This window comes from Excalfactoria chinensis, chromosome Z (assembly GCF_039878825.1).
Source record: "Excalfactoria chinensis isolate bCotChi1 chromosome Z, bCotChi1.hap2, whole genome shotgun sequence".
Taxonomy (NCBI): Eukaryota; Metazoa; Chordata; class Aves; order Galliformes; family Phasianidae; genus Excalfactoria; species Excalfactoria chinensis.
This window is the reverse complement of record NC_092857.1, coordinates 61,433,917-61,459,174: the sequence shown is the minus strand read 5'-3', so window position 1 is coordinate 61,459,174 and position 25,258 is coordinate 61,433,917. Positions and strand designations below refer to the sequence as shown.

The 25,258-nt window shown below is 40.4% G+C and overlaps 1 protein-coding gene across 1 annotated transcript in view; it reads left to right on the top strand.

The window, feature by feature from the left end:
- DTWD2 (DTW domain containing 2) overlaps positions 1-20,150 on the top strand; it is a 62,897-nt gene extending 42,747 nt beyond the window's left edge. Inside the window, exons 5-6 of the mRNA XM_072359608.1 lie at positions 13,683-13,811; positions 16,272-20,150. Coding sequence (XP_072215709.1) covers positions 13,683-13,811; positions 16,272-16,442 — 300 coding nt within the window. The 3' untranslated portion in view covers positions 16,443-20,150. The remainder of the gene's footprint in view (positions 1-13,682; positions 13,812-16,271) is intronic.
- Positions 20,151-25,258: the final 5,108 nt, after the last annotated feature.

Sequence of the window (25,258 nt, the reverse complement as noted above, 5' to 3'; positions counted from 1 at the left end):
CGATTTACATTTATATGTATGTATATATGTGTGTGTGTGTGTAAAACAAGTGATAATTTTATATGTGTATATATAAAATACACATCTATGTATAAAACAAGTGATGCACAATGCAAATATTCCTCAATTCAGTGCCAAAAAAAAACCCAAACAAAAAACAATGAAAAATTGAATTTAGTTGCAGAAATTCTGGCTTTCATGCTCACTATCTCTCTCAGCCACACAGCACTTCAATGAAAAAAAAAAGGCCAAAAAGAAATGCGAACATGTAGAAGAGGTTCAAAAAAAGCCAATGAGTGACTGAAGTATGGAGTGTGTGATGCTAATAAGGAGGGGCAAAGCAAGCCCCATGACTTTTTGGCTGTAAAGACAACTGGCAGAGTTTTGTGAATGGTTGAGTGACGCAAAATAGGCAAATATGCACCAACTGGTGACCATCTCTGCTAACAGCTGAACTAAAAGCCGTCAGAAGCAGCGGGAACTCAGAAACTCTGATGAAGAAATGATAATTCTTCACACATCTTCAAATATATTGAATTCTTTGCTGTTGTTTTGTATGAGTTGGAAGATCAGAATGCAGCCGGACAAAACAGTGGAAGAAAAAGCCATCAAGTATTAAATCATTGAATGCCGAGAAATCACGTGAGCCCGTGAAATCTGTGAGTTGTTGGAAGCTAGGGAAACATTTAAGTTAATTTCAAATTAATTTATTGTCAGCACACTTCTAATTTCTGACTCAAGTATCAGTCAGAAGAAATCAAATGAAGACTTAGGGCAGTGTCCACACTTTCCTTCCATGCACTACACCCTTCATTTCAACTAAGCACTTAGTGAGGGGTTGGGCAGGGCCAGGGTTGGCTATAAACTGCTGCAGTTGGTTCCAGAGGTGCTGTGTGCTTGACCAACAGACTTAGCAGTAGGTCCACTGCAGGTCCAGCTGGAGCAGATACGTATGGCTCAACTCCTTTACCATCGTCACAACTTTAATAGACATGTTGTAAATTCTACCCTCCCAGTGGGTGACAATGGGCTTGGTAGCAGTGTGTACATGTATTCAGTGAAGCTCCACCTCTTGCTTCTGTGCAACACCAAACCCGAAAGGATTACAATAGCTTTGACATCTGTATACAGGGGCATATTTCAGGGACAACAGAACCTCCTGTCTGTAATATCACAGGTTGCCACGCAGCTTCAGCACTCCTAGCTGCTGACTTCCCTTTGCACTGAGCTCTCACTGGTACTCCAACAAGGTCTGCTGGCTGTACTTCCCAGATTTACTAAGTTGTCCTGGTCTGCTGGTAGTGATGGTCATGGTCACCATGCCATGGCCTCAAAGCAGGACCTGTGTAGATGTCTGTGAACAGCTGTGCCCAGCACAGGGAACCTTCTCACAACAAGGTCTGCCCTGCTGTCCCTGATGCACAGGTTCTAGTTCTTCGTCTCTGATCCATAACCTTAACTTGTGGGGACTCCCACAAGCTCAGAAATGCATGGGAAGCATCATATTGCCTCTTCCCCATGAGTGAAATGGGACAGTGCCTTCCTGAGTTTATGTCACTGTTCCAGACAACCAGGGTGACAATGGATCTGAGGAGACAAGTGTAATAGGTGACAAGCCACATGGCATGAAGTTCTCCCTTTAAGATATGTTGTTTCATATCATCAATGCTCTGCGCACAAAGCAGTCAGCAGGTTTTTCTCAAAGAAGACCAAGTTTCTAGCTCTATTTTTATGTTTGGAAAGAAGATGAGTTTAGGGATGCTCTGTTGCTGGAGATGCTGTTTTGCTTAAGTGCTTTCAACTCATTTAAACAACACCAAAAAAACCACCCGACAACCCGAGGTTCTTATGATGTCTTTCAACACGATATGGTCTGTTAGTTCAAGCACCCTAGCTGAATTCTTCCAGAGTAATTAAACTTTCTCATCAACTCAATTTCCCTAATTTTTTCCAGCTGAATTAAGTATTCATTGTTACACAACTTTATGGTCTTGAAATGAAATATAAAATGAAGTAGAAAGAACTGACCTAAAACTGACCTACCAATAGTTAATTTATTTTTTTTTTTAATTTATTTTAATGCTTTTATTTTATTTCCAGGTGCAAATATTTATACAAAACCCTAGGAATCCTGTGGTAGGAGGTGCTTTATAAATTTGTAAATTTGTTAAAACTATTAACATCTACAAAAAGCTGTGGTTTTTGTTAGTTTGTTTGTTTGTTTGTTTTTCTTCCAGAAAAACAGTTGTTTTAAATGAAGACCTTCAGGGCAGTTTGTTGTCTTTGCCCTGTTTGTATAGCACTTACTCCATGCATAAGATGGGCAGTGTCCACAAAATATGCTTCAGTTTCTCCATAATATCATCTGCTTGTTATTTCTACTACCACAGTACTTCAAAAAACTTCACTGTCTTCAAAAGAAAGTATTACCTGAGGTGTTCCTTATGGCCGAAAGTTATGATCTTTGACCTCATAAACTGGTGAATTAGAGGCACTGATGCCACTTTACTGTTCAGATATTGCCTGTTAAAATGGCCCAAGGGGTTTGAATCATCAAAGTGAGCTAGCTGTCTTAAACTGCAGTCAGTGAAACAGAACTATGATTTAAAAAAGGAAACTCCTTATTTTAGTGTATTGTACTAGTTACTCTTGTCATAGGACAGCGGGTAATGGTTTTAAACTGAGAAGGGAGGTTTAAGTTGGATACTGGGAGGAAGTTTTTCATTCAGAGGGTGGTGACGCACTGGAACAGCTTGCCCAAGGAGGCTGTGGATGCCCCATACCTGCAGGCATTCAAGGCCAGGCTGGATGTGGCTCTGGGCAGCCTGGTCTGCTGGTTGGTGACCATGCACATGGTAGGGGGGGTGAAACTGGATGAGCATTGCTGGTCCTTTTCAACCCAGGCCATTCTGTGATTCTTATTCTCCGCTTTGGGGAAACATGGCAATTTTTTTACAGTCTGGAAAACTGTGATAAAGTATTTACACAGCATTTGAGCATTCCTGTTTCTTCCCCATTAACTGCTGATGGTCTTTTAATTGCTTGTTCAGTTGTGCTCACAAACAGCTGCCTAAGTTTACAGAGTTTTGACTTTCACAATGCCTCTCATGTCATGATCAGCTGTAAGAATTTATAGGCAATTTGCCTTGTTTCTCACATTAAATCTTCAGTCTGTCCATAGCGAACTGCACTTGCTAGATGAACTAGCAAGGCAAGTAATTTTCCATCTAACATGCTGGCACAAAACGCTTACTCCTTTGAAAAAGAAAGGAAGGAAGGAAAGAAGGAAATGAAGGAAGGAAGGGAGGAAGATAGGAAGAACAGCAGGAAGGAAGGAAGAAAACTGGTTCTTTTGGGCATTATTCTGCAGCTGCTCATTTAGCAGTAGCTGCTGGAGTTACTTGCTTGGAGAAGCTGATGGGATGCAAAGAGATAATAAATGCTAGATGTAAAATAAAAATAAAGCCATCTGGCTTAATGTAAAGTATATAGTAGGTAGGATAAAGTGTCAGCCGGTGTAGAACATGGAATCTTAAGGGGCTTTGGCCAGCACTTCTGTTTGCAGCAGTGTTGTAATCATCAGTGCAAAACTGGCACCACACGTAGTTGAGAAGCAACTGAACTTCATTCTGTTCTTTTTCCATTAAGGATGGGTATAGCCTTGAAAAAGCTGGCTGATGAGCTGTAATGGCTAAAGGTGTGCACTTCTTGATGATAACTTCGAATGACTTCAGTGATAAAGAAATCTGTTACATATTCTGATATGTTTGAATGTTGATATGTTTTAGTTAGTATCTCATCACAACTTAAACGTTAAATGAATATCTTGGCTACTAAGGAAGAAAGTGTTCTATGCAGGGTTGAACTGAAACCGCTTTCTGAGAAGACTGAGGTCAGTGAGCAAGGATGGAGAATTACCTCAACTCAAGACTTTATGCAGGTGGAGATATGAGTAATCAACAGGAGCCTGTCCGTCTGACATTTAGGTTAATTTGAATTACATTTGTCCTCTTTGACATTTTTCTGTTCATAAGTATGTATTTGTTGCCTCAATATGGTGACATTTCCTTTATGACTGAAAGGTCTCAGTAATTTGCCAGACGTCAGTCATGTATGCCACTGTCACTCTTGAATTGTGGGCAGAAGCTTTGCTTTTAATTTATTTCTCTGCCATTTCTTTCATAACTGTTGTTAAACTTTTTGCTTGTATTTTATGTCTACAAATATAAATATTCTGGTGCTGGAAAACTCAGAAGCAATTGCAAGCTTTGCACTATTGTGAGGCATGAGCACTTTTTGAAAAAGAAGTGATTTTGGTTTTGATTGAGCTTTTTTCACACACTCCCTTCTGCACCACTAAAGTTCTCACGGGCTTCTTGCACTTCTTTTTCTGCTTGCATGGAAGGACTATTTAAATTTAATAGGAAAAAAAGAAACCAGAAAGAGCAGAAGTAATTAGTAGATTCCAAAGAGCAGTGCCATTGCATTAATGCTACTTTATGACACTGAGGTATTCAATTTCCCTTTTCAATTTTCTGATATTTACAGGTAATTAAAGTTAAATGGCTGTGACAATTTATGTAATTAAATTTTCTTTCTTCATTTCATGACCCCATTCTCTAGATTGGCTCTCTGTTCACTGGCTAAATTTACTTGCAGCGCTTTCTTGTTGTATTAATTATTAAAAGAATAGTGCTGCATAAAACATAGATCTGTTGCCTGACATCAGTTTTTGAAATGTAAGCAGAGCAAGAGAGATATTACCAAAAATAATTTCAGTATCTTTCCTTGCTCCAAGTACAAAACTGCAGTGAATGGAAACTAACTAAAAATGTAGAGGTACTTGATGAAGTGCCCTGTGAAACTCACATTAAAATATAATTATTTTAACATAATATAATTGCATCATTTCTTAGGCTTAGCTAAAAGCAGCAGTTTCAGAAGATGAGACCAAAACCAAATGATATTTCAGTTATTTGCAGGAAGTATGGTCTAAAATCTGCTAGTTTCATCCTATCTTTTACTTTGTCTGAGCTGTCAGGCCTTTCCTTTACAGTTTCACTGTTAGCTCTGAATTCTGCGTTAACCATTTGGGTAAGCCTCAGCTTACCTTATATTACAGAAATTTGAGGTACTGTTAAATTACAACTTCACCTTGTGTGCACCAGGTCTTCATTTCAGTTACCTGTGTCAACTGAAGTCTGTAGTACATAGGTTGTTCCAGAAGTAATGTTTGTTATTTATTTCTGTGGAAACTACAACTAACAGAAAGATATAACAAATAGAAAGAAAAATAACACTGTTAGATACAGCAGATTCTCAGCTACAAAAAGCTACTTTATTTATAAACTTACAAAGTTTATAAACTTATAGTTACTTTATTTATAATATTATAGTAGTTTATTTGTATTCTGTACAAACTTCATTTTCCTCATTAAAACACAGTCAGGGAACAAAGAGGCATCTTTCCAGGGTTATATGCAGATGACTGAGTATTAGCTAATTCAGTGAGTAGCTCTTCTGACTTGTTTTGGACCAACTGTCTTCACTGTGCAGTGCTTGCTGGAATAACAGTTTGTATCTTAAATTGTTTTGGTTGCAGAGGCAAAATAAGGGCATTTTTGAAAGTGCATAGAAGTACAATGCATTTTCATCTTTTAGCCAATGGCCTTTGGAAGAAACTCAAGGTGCTGCTCGTATACAGGTTCTTTTTATAGGGGTGTAAGAAAGTTTCTGTGTTTGACGGGTGGAAGTCTGAATTGGGATTGCAGTTCAGGAAGAAAGCAGTTTGTGCTGTTCTACAGAAGCTGTTCTGCTTCTCTATCAAAGAGGGAATATTACATTTATCACATTTCTAGTCACAATAGCAGTGAGATATCCATAGCCTTGTAGTGGCAAAAGTCATAAATTACCGAGAGGAGGGTTTATGGGGTACACAAAGAGTGATTTTGGATTGGTCATTGTGAAGTATCCAAGAAAACGTAGAAAATACCTTGTTGTCTTATAGAAATGGAACAAACCACTTTCTTAAGGTTTACCTGAAAGTCACAGTACGATTTGTGATTTGCTGCAGCAAATGGTACATGCAACACACACAGCAATGTCACAGATACACCTAAGCATTCAATTAAAAAACATGCAGTGTGGGCAGAGTTTTGTTGTGACATCCATTTACTTTTTCAGGCTACCCATTTGTGACAGTTTCATGGCAGTTGTTCCCTGCAGTACTTGAAAACAGTGCTCTTAAGATGTCACTTTAAATTAAAGCCAAGATTTTGAATGAAATAACTTATTTATATTCCTGATCTAAATTTCAGTGGCATGCTGAGGCTAACTTTGCTCAGGCTATTTTCTTTGTCACGAACGTGACTTCATTTAACTGCTTGTGTTTTCTGTGCTTTAATACACAGAACACCATTTGTATTGGCTTGCAGGCAAAAGGTACTTGCCAACAGGATGCTGAGGGAGGGATCTTTCCCATGCCCCTTTCTGTTTCCTGTTGGGGTTTATTTGTGAAGTAGCAAACAGACAGTGCCGTTCCTTTTCAGTGTCTTAAAAACAATTTTTCTTAGTTTCTGGAATACAGGCCTTTCTGTAAGTTTGTGCTTTTGAGTTCTGTATTTATTTATTTATTTATTTATTTATGATATATTTTTTTCTGTAAGATAATTGGAGTCACAGCATGTGTGAGATGTAACCACTGCCTAAGTTAAGAAGTATGACTGATGGCCTTTTCTTTGATCCTTCTCTTAGAGCTGAGCAAATCGATTCTGAAACAGAAACCTAAATTTTAGACCTTCTGTCAACAGAAGTAAAGGAGGAGGGGCCTTTAAAACATGTACCAGGGTTTGCATTGAGGCTGCAGAAGGATATTTTTTTCCAGCATTTTGTAGTGAAATGATTATAAAATACTATAATTCTCCTTCTGAAATGCGCTGAAATATATTGCTTGCGTACACCCATTGCATACACCCAACTGCATTACTGGGGTAGGCAATCTGATTTCATTTACACTGTTTCATTAAGTGAGAATTAAATTTGTTCAGCTGGATTTTAGGTATACACATAACAGACAAATAAGTAATCTGTCTAAATCACAGAATCACAGAATTATCCAGGTTGGAAAAGACCTTGAAGATCATCAAGTCCAACCGCAGCCTAACCAGTACCCCATCTCTAAGAAAAAAAAAAAAAAAACAAAACAACCTCTGCTAAATCATATCCCTGAGTACCACATCCAAACGGCTCTTAAACACATCCAGGGATGGCGATTCAACCACCTCCCTGGGGATCCTATTCCAGTACCTAACCACCCTTTCTGTAAAGAAGTTCTTCCTAATATCCAACCTAAACTTGCCCTGGCGCAACTTGAGGCCATTTCCCCTCGTCCTGTCACTTGTCACTAGTGAGAAGAGACCTGCCCCACTCTCACTGTATGAACCTTTCAGGTACTGGAAGACGGCAATAAGGTCTCCCCTCAGTCTCCTCTTCCTCAGGCTAAACAGCCCCAGCTTCCTTAGCCTCTCCTCATAGGGCTGATTCTCCAAGCCCTTCACGAGCCTCGTTGCCCTTCTCTGGACCTGCTCCAGTACCTCCATATCTTTCTTGTGCTGAGGTGCCCAAAACTGGACACAGTACTCGAGGTGAGGCCTCACCAATGCCGAGTACAGGGGCAGGATGACTTCCTTAGTCCTGCTCAGCACACCATTCTTGATACAAGCCAGGATGCCGTTGGCCTTCTTGGCCACCCGGGCACACTGTCGGCTCATGTTCAGCTGAGCATCAATCAGTACCCCCAGGTCCATTTCCTCCACACAGTCCTCCAGCCACTCCGCCCCAAGCCTATAGCGCTGCCTGGGGTTGTTGTGGCCGAAGTGCAGGACTCGGCATTTGGCCTTGTTAAACCTCATTCCATTGGCTTCAGCCCAGCTCTCCAGCCTGTCCAGATCCCTCTGTAGGGCCTCGCTACCCCCAGGCAGATCCACACTCCCAGCCAATTTAGTGTCATCTGCGAACTTACTGAGAGCGCACTCAATGCCCCCATCGAGGTCATCAATAAAGATGTTGAAGAGGACAGGCCCCAGCACCGACCCCTGGGAAACACCACTTGTGACCGGTCGCCAGCTGGATTTAACTCCATTTACCACCACTCTCTGAGCCCGGCCCTCCAGCCAGCTCCTTACCCAGCCGAGAGTGTACCCATCCAAGCCACGGGCTGCCAGCTTCTGCAGGAGAATAGCATGGGAGACAGTGTCGAAGGCTTTACTGAAGTCCAGGTAGACCACATCAACAGCCTTTCCCTCATCCAGCAGATGGGTCACTAGATCATAGAAGGAGATCAGGTTGGTCAAACAGGACCTGCCCTTCATGAACCCATGCTGGCTAGGCCTGATCCCCCGGTCATCCCGCACATGCCGCGTGATCTCCCTCAAGACTATCTGTTCCATAACCTTCCCTGGAACCGAGGTCAGGCTAACAGGCCTGTAGTTCCCTGGATCCTCCTTACAACCCTTCTTGTAAATGGGAGTCACGTCAGCAAGCCTCCAGTCTTCTGGGACCTCACCAGTCAACAAGGAGAGCTGGTAGATGATGGAAAGCGGCTCGGCTACCACCTCTGCCAGTTCCCTCAGCACTCTCGGGTGGATCTCATCCGGCCCCATGGACTTGTGGCAGTCCAGCTGGAATAGTAAGTCTCTGACCGTTTCTTCCAGAATCACAGGGGGGCTAGCGTGCTCCCCAGCCGAGACTACCAGGTCAGAGAGAGGAGTACCCTGAGGATAACTGGTCTGACCTTTAAAGACAGACGTAAAGAAGGCATTCAGAACCTCCGCCTTTTCCTTATCCTCAGTGGTCACATTCCCAGCCTCATCCAGTAAAGAGTGGATATTCTCCTTTGTCCTCCTCTTACTGTTAATGTACTTATAAAAGAGTTTGTTATTCCTTTTCACCCTGGCGGCCAGGTTAAATTCGAGCTGGGCTTTTGCCTTTCTGATTTCACTCCTACACATCCTAACGACTTCCTTGAATTCATTCTCAGTTGCCCGTCCCTCCTTCCACAGGCGGTAGATTTTCTTTTTCTCTCGGAGCCTCAAGAACAGCTCCCTCTTCATCCACCCCGGTCTTCTTCCCCGCCGGCTCATTTTGCAGCTCAGGGGGACCGCCTGCTCCTGCGCCCTTAGGACTTCCTTCTTGAAGAGCAACCAGCTCTCTTGGACCCCTTTGTTTGCTAAGACTGAATGCCAGGGGACTCCCCCTACTAGTCTCTTGAACAAATCAAAGTCCGCCCTCTGGAAGTCCAAGGTAGCAGTTCTATTATTCCCTCTCCAAGCTCCACTATGAATCAAGAAATGTATCATTTCATGGTCACTCTGCCCAAGGCAGCCCCCAACCTCCACATCTCCTACCAGACCATCCCTGTTCGTGAACAGCAGGTCTAGTGGGGCAGTTCCTCTCGTGGGCTCTCTTACCAGCTGCATCAGGAAGGCATCCTCTATGCACTCCAAAAACCTCCTAGATTGTTTCCTCTGTGCTGTGCTGTACTCCCAGCATATGTCGGGGAAGTTGAAGTCCCCCATGAGGACAAGGGCTGATGACCGTGCAGCTCGTGCCAGCTGCTCATAGAACACCTCATCTGTCTCTTCAACCTGGTTTGGCGGTCTATAACAGACGCCCACCAGGATATCTGCCTTGTCAGCCCTTCCTCTGATCTTAACCCATAGGGATTCAACCACATTGTCCCCAATCTCAAGCTCTTCAGCATGAAAGCATTCCCTAACATAGAGAGCCACACCGCCACCCCTCCTTCCTTGCCTGTCCCTCCTGAAGAGTTTGTAGCCATCCATTGCAGCACTCCAGTCATGGGAGCAATCCCACCATGTTTCTGTTATGGCAACTAGGTCATAGTTTGCCTGCCGCACAATGGCTTCCAACTCTTCTTGCTTGTTGCCCATGCTGCGTGCATTAGTGTAGACGCATCTCAGCTGAGCCCCTCGCCTCTCTCCTAATCCCAATACCACTTTCCCAGGCCGATCTCTGGCAGGCCTGGCTTTATCCCCTTCCCCCTTCCTATCTAGTTTAAAGCCCTCTCTACAAGTCCTGCCAGCTCCTGGGCAAGTATCCGTTTCCCTTTCAGAGACAAGCAATTCCCATCAGCCGACCTCAGGCCAGGTGCCGAGTAGACCGCTCCGTGATCAAAGAATCCAAAATTTTTGCGTTTGCACCAGCCTCTTAGCCATGTATTTACAAGGTGGCTTTTCCTGCTTATCTCTGTGTTAGTCCCTGCCACCAAGGGAATACTGGCAAACACTACTTGTATGCCCGCTCCATCAATTAACTTCCCCAGCCTCCTAAAATCATTTTTTATAATCCTCAGGCTATTATCAGCAATCCCATCGTTGCCAGCCTGAACTATCAATAAAGGATAATAGTCAGAGGGGCGGATAAGGCTGGGGAGTTTTCTAGATATATCCCTGACCCGGGCCGCAGGAAGGCAGCACACCTCCCTATGGGTAGGGTCAGGGCGACATATTGGACCCTCTGTTCCTCTGAGAAGAGAGTCGCCCACTACTATCACTCTCCTTTCTTTCTTGGAGGAGGCAGTTTTCAATCGTGGAGCCGTCTGCCTCACCTTGGGCAAGCTTGGTGGCAGCGCTCCCGTGTCACCATCACTCACCTCTCTCTCTGGTTTCAGTGCTTCATACTTGTTACAGAGAGGGACCAGGGGAACCGAGGTAGGTCGGGATGGGGGTCGCCTGCGACGCCGAGCTGATACCTGCTGCCATTCTTCCTCTCTTCTCAAGCTGTCACTCCCTACTTGACTACGGTGAGAGAGAGGTGCCATTTCTCCCAATACTCCCTCAGTCTGGGAAGTGCAATCTCTGCGCCTTTCTCGCAGAGAGTCACTCCACCAGTCAATCTCTCGCTCACATTCTCTGATGGTTCGCAGTCTATCTACCTCCTCCCTAAGCTCCACCACAAGGCTGAGCAGCTCATCTAGCTGCTCACACCTCACACAAGTCACATCCTTCCCATCCTCCCCTGGCAGCAGCAGGCTGAGGCACTCCTGGCAGCCAGAAACCTGAACTGCCACATTGTGGAACAGACCCTCTGTCTGAGTTGCCACAGTCTTTGCATGGGAAGCCCGTTTCCTGGTGAGAACCATGTTTGAAGTATTCGTGTCAGGGCCTGTCAACAGAAGAGCAAGTTACCTGAGAAAGACAAGAGCACCCACCTATGCAGACACAAGACACAACCTTCACTCCCACTGCTGCCTTACTGAGAGGGCAGAGCAGGCAGCCCTCAGACACTGATTACTCCCACCTTAGGTGCTCAGATAAGCTATCCACACCTTCTGTGTTGTGTTGTGTGGGCGGGAACAAGTTCCCAGAATCCTCTTTATGCACACTGCAAATGGGTCAAGGTCAATTACCAGAGATAAAGAGCAGGCAGTGTTAGCTCCGCCCCTGCTGAGTCAGGAGCCCTCCCACAAGCTGCCAGCTGCTAGCCCAGGCAGAGCACTGCTGCTAGCTCCAAAAAGACTCTAGAAAGAGCTTTTTTGGTCGCTTTTCTTCACTTTTTTCACTTCAGTTTCCTTCCCCAGTGCAGCCTTACCTGCTTGAAGCTGGTCTCTGAAGCAAATACTAGAAAACTTCCTGAATGGACCTTGGAGATCATTTATTTAGCTCTTCAAATGGCAAGGAAAGAGTTAGGCCTGCTGGCATAATCATCCCATTCCCAGCCACATCTGGGGAAGGTAACCACTTGTTTCCATCCCTTCATTATCCCCAAGAAAGGAGAAGGAATTTGGTTCCTCTTGCTCTTAGAAATACAAATTTGCCCTTTTGTACAATGTCAGCTGTTTGAATTCTGTACTTTACAGACTCTTGGACTTCAGAGTGTGAGGCAGTGCAAAGGCAGCGTTTCTTCCCTAAAAGTTGTTTTGCAGTCATGAATAATTTTCCTCTCTCTGGAATACTTATGACTATAAGGTTATTCTGCGCAACCCTTAAGCAATGAAATATAGAAGCTAGCAGATAGACATTTTTCCAGCTCCTACAAAGAAAAGAATAAAAGAAGCCTTCAGGCACTGCTGTCTGTGTCTGAGGAGGGGGAAGCCAGTGGGCCTTCAGGTGGGCAATGAGGTCTCTGTGGAGATACTCAGTGGAGACTGATTGTCTGATGGTGAGAAAATGGGGGTAGTTGTCTTCCCTGATGCTCAGGCTAGTCTTAGGGCAGCAGCGTTTGTGTTGCAGTTACAATGTGCTTTTGCAGGAAGTAATTGATAAAGGTGAGTATGCACCTCTGAAAGTGACCTCTCCAAACTAAACATTCCGTACTAGAGACTTTAAAAACATGCTGACACATGCATCTTTTTTGCCCTTCAATATTGTCCTATCCAGTAAGGAGAAAGGCACTTAAAAAAACATGACAAGGTACTTTCCTTTGACAAAAAAGTCAGGACCTTTTGTCTCAAAATTACATTTTTCTCTTTTCCTCTTTTTTTGAGTATATTAAGTTCTTATAGCTGGCTTATTTTGTCTTTTCATAATAGCTCTGCTGTTGTATTGTTGTTATTATTTTTCACTGGGTCCTGTTGAATTGAGGTCAGGGAAAGCATTAGAATTTGATCTAATTCGCTCTAGCTTGGAGGTTTCCTTTTATAAATGAGAGATCTCGAACTTTTTAGATGGGTTAACTACATGTGACAGAGATGAAGGACAATGACACACTGCAAATAAAAAGAAGAGAGATAAGTCTGAATAAAGCAAGTGATAGTGGAAAACCTCTGTCATGGAAAACGGGAGCAATATTGTAATAGCTAGAGAAGAAAGTAATGCATTTTCCATAGAAGATGGAAAAATAAACAGTGGCTTATTAGATATTCAGGAATGGAAAATGAATGTATTTTAACTTTAATAGTAACTCTTTAGGGTTTGTTGCACCATGCTATATTTTATTTAAAAAAAATAAAACCTAAAAATTTATGACTGTTTAGAAATGCAGTAAAAGCTTTTGTAGCTAAAGAAACAGACAGTTGGGTGAATTAAGTTTCTTCTTCAGATACACCTTTAAGTTATGAGGCTGTATAAAGTGGTTATTGCTTGATGCAGAGCCAATAAATCAATTTCAAGCATGATACAAATAAGCAAATTGCTCTAATCAGTGATCTAATGAATAGTATGAATAAATGCATTACTTAAGTCTTTCAGAAAATGACAATTTTTAACCAGGGGAAATAATGTCAGTGATTACACAGTTAATTTATAGTGTGATGTGTGTGTATTGGGTACTGTAAAGAATCATTTTTATGTTAGAGTGTGCAATAAACAAATGTGTGAATAATGTTGTTTATTTTTGTTACAGAATGTGCATGGCAAATGAAATTTGTTGCTAAAATGAATTTGTTTTCTGGGTTTTTTGCTTGTGAAGAGCACAGAACAGACACAACTTAAGCACGTAGTACAACCTCTGTTTCATTCGGTCTGTCTCTGACATGCACTTGTGTTTTCTTTACATGTTTGTACAATAATGAATGTGCAGTTCTTGTCTCAGATGGTGACTTGTAGGTTGGATACTTCACAGATTATAAGGTCATCAGCTACTGGGAAGCAAAACTGCAAAAAGATAAGAAATATGTTTGATATGATGACCAGTTCATTTTAGTAGAGTTTGCTGTTTTCCAGGTGCAGTTAAAAACCAACATTTCGAGTCAATATGTAATTCGTACGCAGCCAACAAACAACTGTCTCTCTACACTTGAGTGTGCAGCTGTTGCTCTCACAATCATGGAAAAAAATAAGAGCATACAAGAGGTATGTAACTGATGTCAAATACTTGAGTTTTTCTGTTGTGAATAGTAAAATGGCAGCAAAATTACTTCGCTATTAATACAACATTTGACTATGCAAATCATAAGAGATTGCATTAGGCAGTTTTGTTACACAGCAACGTAAAAAAAAGACTACCAATAGAAACTGTTTTTCGTCAGATATTTGTTAACTTTCTGTCTTGTAGCTTTTACATATTTTTAACTCAGAAATCTCAGTTTTGTCCAGTTCATTCTTTTTTTCTGTCTCATTTTTCTTAAAGAATGGAATAAGCTCCCCAGGGAGGTGGTTGAGTCACCATCCCTGGATGTGTTTAAGAGCCATTTGGATGTGGTGCTCAGAGATATGATTTAGCAGCGGGTTGTTAGAGTTAGGGTACTATGGTTAGGCTGTGGTTGGCCTTGATGATCTTCGAGGTCTTCTCCAACCTGGGTAGTTACAATTTGCACAAATGTAATGTTCTATTGATTTTTTTTATAACAGATTTTTTGGGGAACTATTTCTTAACGCTGTTATATTTAGATGTACTTTAAGTGCAGCATTAGCTTATAGTATGCTCTGTTGTAATATGTGGAATTTACTACAGTACTGCTTTGTTACTGAACTTATATTTACTCCATAATGTGATTAGCATTTTGTGGCAGGAGAAAGTGTTAGTAACCTTGGGAAAGATTATAAATTATAATCACATCGATCTTTAATTTTATTGAAGTCAAAAAAGCCTGTTGGTTATTTAATTGATTAGTGATTCATTGGTATTGAATGGCACAGAAAACAGCATTTAGAATTTTTCACCTGAATCTAGAAGGTTTTGTGCCTTTGACATTATTCTGCTTGTTTTGAAGTAGATAAATTTAAGTGAAGTCAGGACAGGTTATTTACCTTATATCATACATCCTATAAGAGATTTTATGTGTGTTTGTACGTGTATGCATACCTTTAGAAGTTTATTCACATCATTTGAGTTCGAATGCAAATTTGTACTTTCAGTTTTCACATCTGATTCCCCATTCAGATATTTCCATCAGTCTCTACACAGCCTTATAGTGGGAAGTGGTGTTATTTCAGATACTATCAGTTGGAAACTGTTGATAATTATTAAAGTATATTTTAATATATTTTTCAAAAAAGAGGAAAACGACTTCCAATATGTGAGAAGCTTAGGAAAAATTACAAATTGGCTTCAGTAAGTTTCTGTTCTTAATTAGGATATTCAAGTACTTAACTACTGTTAATTTTATAGTTAGCTTGTTCTGTTAAGATCTGAGTGTAAGATTACTGAGCTGATAAAATTCTTTGCGAGTTGATGGTGGTAGTTTAGGCTAGTAGTAGTTAGACTCAAAATACTTACTGAAGTCTAATCATTATGATCTTTTTAAATAGGTAAATGTGATCTTCTGAAGTCAAAGAGCAGTAAGGTGATCTGTAACTCTCAAGAAAAAACAACAAAAAACCCAATAACTGATCAGGTTTGAGGTAGAAAAGTATTTTAGTTCATGGAGAACAGTAAGTTTTCCTTTGCAAAAGCTAGGCTGCGGACTACAGATGTTACAGCTAGCTTGGAGAGAGATGTTTTTGTAAGCCTATCCTACTGACCTTCTGAACTTCTGCAGGCATGGAAAGCAACACACTGGCTTGTGTCTTCCTGCTCACATTTACTTAGGTGTCATTTGAGGAATTTGGTTCATAAGAGTGCTTTGGTTAAAGTTTATCCTAGGTCAAAGGAAGCTAATTGGACATTAGCCTTTTCCTGGCAAGTTTCAGTCACACTAGTCTGTGATGAAGGAGCAAATGGTCTCCTTTGGCTGACATTAATAGTATCAATTTAATAAGTCTTCTGAGACAGACCTAATAGTAGTTAGGAACATAGACCTAGACAATCATAAAATGAAGAACAGACAGTTAGTAACCATTTAAGTTAAACTGGCTTTAAGTTGCTTCATTAATCCTGCAGAGTATTGCTAAACAGAAGCAGAGATGCAGTCTAGTCCCCAGTACAGCAGTCCAACTACCTTGATCACGAGTCCTCTTTCTAAAACACTGCCTTATTTTCATGCAATCACTAGCAGTTTTGTTACTGCTCCTTTATCATTATTATTGTTATTATTACTGTTACTATTTGGCTGAGTCACAGCAATGATTGTGGTCAGTTGCTAAGGTCAAGTTAAAACTTAACTTAAAGAATGTGTCTGGAACTGAAAATGGGAGTCTGCATGTAGGAGTATGGACCTGTAGCAGGTAGGTGGATGTGTGGCTTTTTTTCCCCCTTATTCACAGATGTTCTCTGGTGCAGTTCCAGCAAGGTTGTAGTTTATCTTTTTTTTTAAGTAACACTTGAATACAAAACCTTGAATAAATGATGTCTCCAAGACAGCCTGCTGAAAGATGGAAAAGAATGTTTTTTTTTCATCTGTTCTTTCTCCCTCTCTTCCATTTTTTCTGCAGACTATCCTACGTCCTCTTCAAGCTTTGTGTTCTTTCCAGCTTCAGCATGGAGCCCAGATCCATCACAGCAAGGAGCATCTTCTCAAAAATGGCTTATATGACAAGCCAATGCCAAAGAATAAGCGCAAACTTAGAAGAATGGAACTTTTGTTAAACAATGTAAAAATATAGGAAAACTGTATCCGCCACACAGAGGGATTTATTTGCAGATAGCCAATGAATATGGATCTGAATTTAATCCAAGGACTTGTGCGTACTGTAACAAAGGAACTTTGAGCTCCTTTGTAGTAAAGAGTTTACCTCCAATAAGATGAACAATAGTGGACAAGCGTTTGTATTCCTTTGTTCAAATGATTGTAGATCACCCTCATTTCCTGTAGAATTAAGAAGATCAAAATTCGGAGCTTGGTTTAGAGTTATGTTATCTCTTGGATGAATAATATGATCCTCGATGGTACTGGTTACATTTCTTCTGGAGAAGTTTGATCACGAAATAGAACGCCAGTGCAATGAACTGGGAAGACTTCAGAATTTAGGAGTATATGGAATTTTGATTAATTTCAGAATCTACTTTTTGAAGGTTTTCAAACATTCATTCCTCGTGTTATTTAGCACACTGAGCGTAAGTCATGTTTTTTAGATAGTTCTTTGCAATGATGAGATTTATATTTTGTCCCTTTTTAAAATGTGTGTGTATTTTACAGGGCTGCCAGGTTTGGTTTGTCTCTTCAACTTAGTTTAAATTAAGTCCACATGTTTTTATCTGAACCTGAACTCTTCTGGTCAAACAACAACAGCAAACAAAACAAAACTATCAAGTGAAAGTAGAGAAATCAGTTTTTGAATTATAACTCAGGTATTAAAGCTAAAGTTTCTCTTCTGCAGAAGGGGACAAAAAGGGCATTTTATGCTTTGGACCAGCAACATACATCATAGCATACCCCTACAAATAGCTGTTAGGACAGTAAAGAAGTTAAGTCCTGTGTGGACAGCCCGTTCAGAAGTATGATGCAACGACAAAAGATTATTTCTGGGTACAACCTACTAACGTGTTTGCAAATCCATTAAGTTTCTGTGTGCTCTTTGACTGGTTCTTCTCTTTTACCAGTGATATCAGTGTACTTCCTCCTAATGAGACTTGTTGGACGCAGAAGAGTTGAGTATTTTTATAAGAGTTGTGAATTAATGTTTTATGATCTGGAGAAAAAAAAAAAAAAATTAAAAAATAAAGATTTTAAAGTTCCATTCTTCATAAATGCCTCCATGATGAAACAGTTGAAATTTCTTACTGTTTGTCTTTACTGTCTATTCCACTCAAGGTAACAACATGGAGATAACTGTATACTAATTAGATTTTGACTAGGGAAAGATATTTTGCATCTGATTTTTCAAAAGCAAGTGAATAAAACTATGAAAGTGGGAGATGTAAACACAGCTCACCAGTTCATTAGCTGAAAATACTTCTACAGTTAACAAGGGAGGTCAAAAGCAGGTCAGAGATAAGCTAAGAAGTTCTGGTTAACCCTAAGCTAACAGTGACCTTTTGTGTAGCCATGGATTAACAGTTTAATTTGTCTGGCTATGCTAGTGAAATTTGTATAACCTTGCCCTCTTCTGTTCTATGTAAGTGCTCTGGTTGCTTCTACTATCAGTAAACCTGAATTAGTTTTGACACATCTGAACCAAAACAGTTGCAAGTGATGAATGATCTTGCAGATGAACTCTCTGGGGCAGAGGAAGGGTGTGTTTATTCCTGCAGAAGCACAGTGCAGAAATCTCCATGGTAGTGTGGAATCAAAACTTGTACAAAGTGTGTGTGACGCTGCCTCTAGTTCTGGGCTGACATCGCTGGGAATCCTTTTCCCCCATGCTATTGGCTCTGAGTGTTTATAAAGGAAGCAAGATTAGCAGTTAGGATTTATTGTTAATGCCATATTTATGTATAGGTAAGATATTCGTATTTAACACTGTATATGTTAGTTTGGTTCCCCTTCTTCTAAGCTTGATTGGAACAATCTTTTGACCTACATTGCACAGACTGTTTTCATACAGAGAAGTCTGTAGCTTTCAACAAAATCGGAGCTTATGTTATAGAGAACAGAGAGACACTTGTTTTACACTCTGGGTTTCATAGACATCTGCAAAATGCCTTAGAATTGCAAGATCAGAGAAACAGTTGTCTTAACTGAGTTATAATCCTGCATTATGCATACAGTCTCCGAATTCAGTTTTTTCATGTTTTTCAGCAAAGGGCATGTTCTACACAGCTTGCTTTTCAGTTTTGCTGGTTCCTTGTTAGCAGGATTTGTAGATCTAATGCGAGACTCATGGAAGCCTTTATTGCTAGTTTCCCTTGTTGCACTGCAATGGATCAATCACTGTGCAGCACTTGCTGAAGAAACAAAAAATGATTCACTGCAAACATCCAGACATTTTATTTAAGATTTCTGTGTGTCTTGTCACAGCTATAGTGTAGTGATCATTTAGATACAACACAAGTTTTAATACCAAGTTTCATTTCAGATTTGCTTGAATCTATAGAACGCAAGGGGCCATACTTTGCTTGCTTTCTTTTTATTTTTTTGGTGGAACTTCTCTGGTTTTAAAAACATATGCAGTGGAAAAAAATAAGGGTAGTAAAAGTTTAGGAAGCTTCTTTTCAGGTGTTTTGGATTTGGAATACACCTCTGAACACATGACTTTAAATAAACGGGTATCTATAGTCCAAACTTGATGAAGGTTGTGCTTGATGAAGCAGCACACTTTGTAAGCAATTTCATTAGAATGAGTATTATTTGAGGTTTTATTTTTTGCTGTAATGGTCAAGCTTTTTCATTTTTCCACTTAACCATAAGATTAATGAAACAAAACCAGTAGTCTAACAAGATATTGATTAAGAAGAAAGGAATGCATTTACTTGCAATGTTTGTTTCTTTGTTCTCACCCACTTTATACTTCTGAAGACTGCTACCAAAATGAAATCTGCCCTCTGTTCCCCTTTTATGTCATGCTTTGGGGAACCTACAACATGGATAGCAGCTGCAAAGGTGGGTGTTATTAAATCTGTGTATTTTCATTGTCTGTAAGTAGTCATTAAGACAGAGATTATTAAAAAAAATAGGTAAAGCTAGAAATCTTTCAAATCAAGAACAGAAGAAAACCCTTCTGTTTACAAAGCTCTCAAATTAACAGTTAAGAGGTGTGCAGGACAAGCATTAATGTTCTGGAAGATGGTGTTACCGGGTTATTGAAGAAATTATTTGTTGATTTGTTTTTCTTCAAATAAATGCAAAACTTTTCAACTGGCTCCAAAACTGAGAAAAAAACTATTTTTAGGCCATGAATTTCCTCCTTGACTGCAGTTTTAGATAAAAGACTGTTCATGATGCATTGTTTTCCACAACCTTCCTGCTTGTTTTGAAATGTAATTAAATGCTGAACTTTGAGAAAAGGGTAGCAGTTCATGCTTTCCTCTTGAGGTTTGTGTTTATTATGCCTATATACTCAAACGTACATAAATTATGTATTTGTTTCTGCTTCAAAGCTATAAAAGATCTAATTTGCTGTGGTCATGTGCTACTGTTTCTCTACAGAATTGAATTTGTTTGCATATTCTAGTATCACAAGGATGTAAACCAAACCTTATGTTGTGCCTTTTTAGAACCTTTCATTCGGTTGATGAATAGATGTGGCTTTTTCTGTGCCATTTCAAGAAAAGGGTTCAGGTTGTTGTTTTTTTTTTCCATTAAAATCTGCATCAAGACTGATTTCTATGGTGGTGTCTTTCAAGCTTTTCAGTTTCAGAGCTCTCCTGTCTTTCTGCAGAATTGGCTGACTCCTGTTTGCTACCCCAAATCATGCACATCTTCCCACACTCGGTTATGGAATCATAGAATGTACCTGGGTTGAAAAGGACCACAATGCTCATCCAGTTTCAACCCCCTGCTACGTGCAGGGTCACCAACCAGCAGACCAGGCTGCCCAGAGCCACATCCAGCCTGGCCTTGAATGCCTGCAGGGATGGGGCATCCACAGCCTCCTTGGGCAACCTGTTCCAGTGAAACCCAAACTTCGATCCCCCAAACGCTGCTTCTCCAGCTAGTGCCCTGCTGTAATCTGAATATGCAGTGTCTCACCCGTGCCCTTTCCTTCCAAAATTCTGTTCAAGTGCAGAAAAAGAAAACTGTAATCTCATCTTCCTGCTATAAAACACGCGCTTTAGGAGGTTCCATGTGCCTGCAGCTAATGAGTTTGTTCCTTGTTTCTCTTGTGACTGTCCCTCCAAACTCCTAGCAGTTCACATCCTGAGTGCTGTTGCTTTTGCAGTCAGAAACAGATGGCAGGGAATTAAAAAGTGCAGAGAGAAGGGACGGGAGTGTGCTTTAAGGAATTGGTTAAGTGGCTTAGCTTAAACTTGCTTGTAATTTAAAGTATAGCTGATACAGAGCTTGATACACATCACTATGGCTTGGTGTTATCCCTACAGTTTGGCTTGTTTGCAGAGTATATCCCAGGGTGACAGCTTTGTTTTACTGTTCTAAGATGCACAGAAGTTTTCTTTAGACCTACTTGGTGCCAATCACTTTTCTGTGTGAGAAGGTTTTTTTATTGCTAAGCAGCAGAAAAATTGCTGCACCTATATGTCTGCAGTGCATGCAGCACAATTACAGCTGAGGGGGTTGCATACTTGCCAGTTGATCTGGGTTCATCTTTCCCTGCGTATTACACATCTTCTGTCATGGCTGTAAGAGGCAGCAGACACTCAGCTGGAAGTAGCTTTGAAATGCTCTCTTTGCCCATATAAGCAATAATTAAAAACCTCAATAGTTGTAACAGAACATATGCCGTGCTGTGTCTGTAAGGACAGGTAACATGTTTAAGCTCGTACATCTGAGCTGAAACTAGGAATTTACCTGCTATATGAATACTGCGATCAAGTTGTCTGGGCTTGAATATAAGACTAACCCACAATAAAGATGTGTATCAGAGAGCTTATAAAAATGATTTAAAGCGCATTAAGACAAGTCTTCTCCCTTGTGTGATGGTGGAACAGAGCAACTTAAAATATTTGGCGAATTAATAATACATTAATCATTTTATTTGCATAAGTAAGTGCATGTATGTGAATACAGATAATGTGTTTTCAATACGAATGCATAAGTAGTTATAAATAATCACCAGCTTTTAAATTGCTTTTGAAAGAAAGAATAACTTTCTATTAAAGAAAGGTCAGTGTTTCTATCTCGTCTTCTCTTAGCTATAGATGTTTGCATGAGTATTTGAAAATACAACAGATGGTTAGAAGAGATTAATGAGATTTTTTTCTTCAATGGATATGTAGAGAAATTGGTCATGTGCATGTTATAATTCAGCATTTGCAGAGTTGAAATCCGAGTTTGAACCTTTTCCATAAGTAGTCATTGAGAAAAAGTGATGTTGTGGAAAATTAATTTATCAATTATGGTACTTCATTATACATGAAATGATCTTCTGTGGAACTTGAATTTTACTCAAAATCAAATACCCTATCATTTTATTTATTGACAGCTGGGCTGTCAATTGTCATACCTTCTTGGAGGATCCCTCCAAACCTTTTCTAGGACAAATCCAAGGTTTTCCTCTGCTGTTTTCTACAGTAACAGTGTTCCCTGGTTCTCGTCTCTTACTCAGATGCACATCCTCTTCCCATGACAGCTGTCACTTAAAGCTCTGTTAATCAGCTCAGCCAGCTTGCTTCCCAGAACATTTCTTGACTCCCAGTCTTTCATATGTATGACCAAAGTCAAAGTATCCAAAGCTCTGAGTGCAGCACCTCTCACACAGCCATTCGTTCAACTGATCTGTTCTCCTTCTGCCTAAGGCCCAGTCACTAACCACTCACGGTTTTCTTTTGATGGAAGGTAGTGGTAGTCAGATATTAGTAAAAAATAGTCAGCACATTTTAGCCCTTCCTTTATTTAAAGTAATTTTCTCTGTTTCTGAGCATGTATTTTTCAGTAGGGAAGGTGTGTGTTACAGCTGAATTTGAAAAAATTGTCAGCTTGTTGTTCACTTTTGCTTTATTCAGCCACCTCCCTCCAACTGACAACTGCTCTTTCCTCTGGGATTCATATTGATAGCCTCCCTGTGATCAGCTAGAGCTTCGCGTTCTTCAGCAGGGCAGAATGAACTTACACCTCTTCCTGCAGAAGTGAATCATCCCCGCCTCTGTCTTCAGACAGCAGTCATGGCTCCTTTTCGACCCCATTATCACTATAGAGTCACAGATGACATTTTGCAGAGCTGTTCTGTCGCTGTTGAGGCGTTATGTGTTGTTGATGGGAGTTAGAAGAGCAGAGTTTGAATGTAGATGTCTGTTGCAGTTACTACTCACTAGAGGTTTATTTCAGATGGAAAAAATTAAAAATCAATATTTGTCAAAAAAAAAAAAAAAAGTATTAAAGCGAGCTTTTAAGGACCAGATTTTGTGTCTTGCCTAGGAACAACTAATGGGAGCTCTGCATTTATGTGCCCTTCAGAAGATGCAAGGAAAGTCACAGCCCTTGTGCTGCACAGAGTGGAGAACAATTCCAGTTCTACGTCTCTGGGGGAACGCGTCACTTCAGGGAGGGAAGGAAAGGGGCATGACTGCTGTACACGTCAGAGCAGTTGTAACACTTTACCTATATAAGCACTGTACGAGCAAAAGAATGGATATCTGCAGCCTCCTTTGGGGTGCCTTCCTTTAAGTTTGTAAGGGCTTTGCAGCAAGAGGAAGTTAAGTGTTTTTAAAAAGGAATCCAGAGAAATGTGCCCTCACCGATAACACTGTTTATCATAGATATAAACTGATTTGACTTAGTGTTGTGTTCAAAGCATGTGTGTGAGAAAATGATACCTAATTTAAAGTGATAATAAAGTCCAGACAGGGAGTTGTACATTTCAGGTTTTGTTTGTTTGCTTTTTAAGGTAGCTGCAAATGAACATAGGAACAGAAAAGAAATTGCTGTAGGAAGGTTTGAATGTAGAGGCAGGTGTATTGCAGAATCTGAGACTCCATCATTTGCATCTTCTCTGACTTTCTGGCACTTTCAGGTCAGAAGAAATACAATGTGAAAGATTTAAGCTTTCAGAAAGCTGGGGTTGGTCTTTGCCTTAATGTTCTGCTGCAATTCTAAAACAAGGTCCTTTGCTGCACCTTGCAGTGGTATGAACTTTGCCTTTGCAAAGCTTTGGGTGAAATTCTAATTTGGATTGAATTAACAGTAAGTTTTACAGCTTTCTTTGATTTCTTTGCTTACAAAAGATGGAGAACATTCTTCTGCCTCCAGATCACTGTGTCTATTCAACTGCAATGACAGAGTTTCTTCCCTTTTAGAGTTTGTCTAGAGTTCCTATCATATTAATTCCTTTATTTTGAGGCAGAGGTAGGTATTTGGTGGGTAGTTATTTACCTATTTACAATATATATATATATTATTTGTATCAATCAATTGGTTTTTGCTCACTAACTTTTAGGAATTTTGTCTTCTGCAGAACAGATGTCACAACTTTTAACCCAAAAAATGCTGTCTCTGATGTGTGGCAGCTAATAGGTTTCCATTAATAAGTGCTTCACACAATATTTCTTTTGTTTTGGGTTAGGGGTGAGGGGCACAGAATGTAGCCCTTTTAGTTAACATTGGAAATTAATAAAGGAGAAAAAATAAAATATGACAAGATTGTTCTGCTGACTGATTCTTTCAGCCAAGTTGATGATTTCTACTGGGGAATGCCTCATGAATTATTCAGATAAGACAGAAGCAAGTGCCTCACTGTCCAATGACTCAATGAAGAAATCATGTTGGAGCCAAAGCATCCCATGTAAAATGCATGATCCTCTTAATGCTGATGTTTAAGAATTAATAAGTTTTGTCCTGTAAGGTAGCCAGAGCTGCAGGAGGATTGAATCTGAAACAGCATCCCTTCTGAAGCTGTCACAAATGGTTTCTTATAAAACACAGCTATGTGGATGGTCACTGTTGCCTGCAGTTGCACCAGGCTTCTTCAGTGCTCAGGCAAGTTGAACTGGCTTTCAAAAGAGCATATGCTGTCAAAACTGTAGATGTAGATCTGGAAGAACTGCAGGGAAGGAGCAGGTACTCCATTTTATGTTGCTTTGCCTCATGAAGAGTTAAACTGTGTGCGTATGTGTGTATGTGTATTAAATACTGTGAACAGGAACAGAAGAAAACTGATAGAAATCCAGTAACTTGGTAGCTCTTGTAAGAAATGCATAGCAATGCCAAATGTTGAATTTTAATGTAATGATTATCAAACAAATATATTTGTTGTGCAAAAATGCCCCAGATTTTCTTTCCAGCAAATAAATGGTTGAGTTTTACAGTGGAAAATGAGGGTTTTTTTTGTTTGTTTTTTTGTTTTGTTTTGTTTTGTTTGTTTGTTTGTTTGTTTGTTTCCTTTTCTTTTTCTTTTCCTTTTTTTCTTTTTTTTTTTTTCTTTTCTTGAGTTGAATGCTCCAGTCTTATTTTTCTGTTTCATTATTGCTGGGTAGTAAGGCTAGAGTTGGTCTTCTGGTCTTGAGGCCTCATCTGGAATACTGTGTCCAGTTCTGGGCCCCCCAGTACAAAAAAGACAGGGATCTCTTGGAAAGAGTCCAGCAGAGAGCCACAAAGATGGTGAAGGGCCTGGACCATCTCCCCTATGAGGAGAGACTTAGGGAACTGGGTCTGTTTGGCCTTGAGAAAAGAAGGCTGAGAGGGGACTTGATCCAGGTTTATAAATACGTGAAGTGTGGGAGCCATAGTGGCAAGGCTGGTCTGTTTTCAGTAGTGCGTGGGGACAGGACTAGGGGAAATGGGCTGAAACTTCAGCATAGGAAGTTCCGCACGAATGTGCACAAGAACTTCTTTACGGTGAGGGTGACGGAGCACTGGAACAGGCTGCCCAGGGAGGTGGTGGAGTCTCCTTCTCTGGAGATATTCAAGACCCGCCTGGACACCTACCTG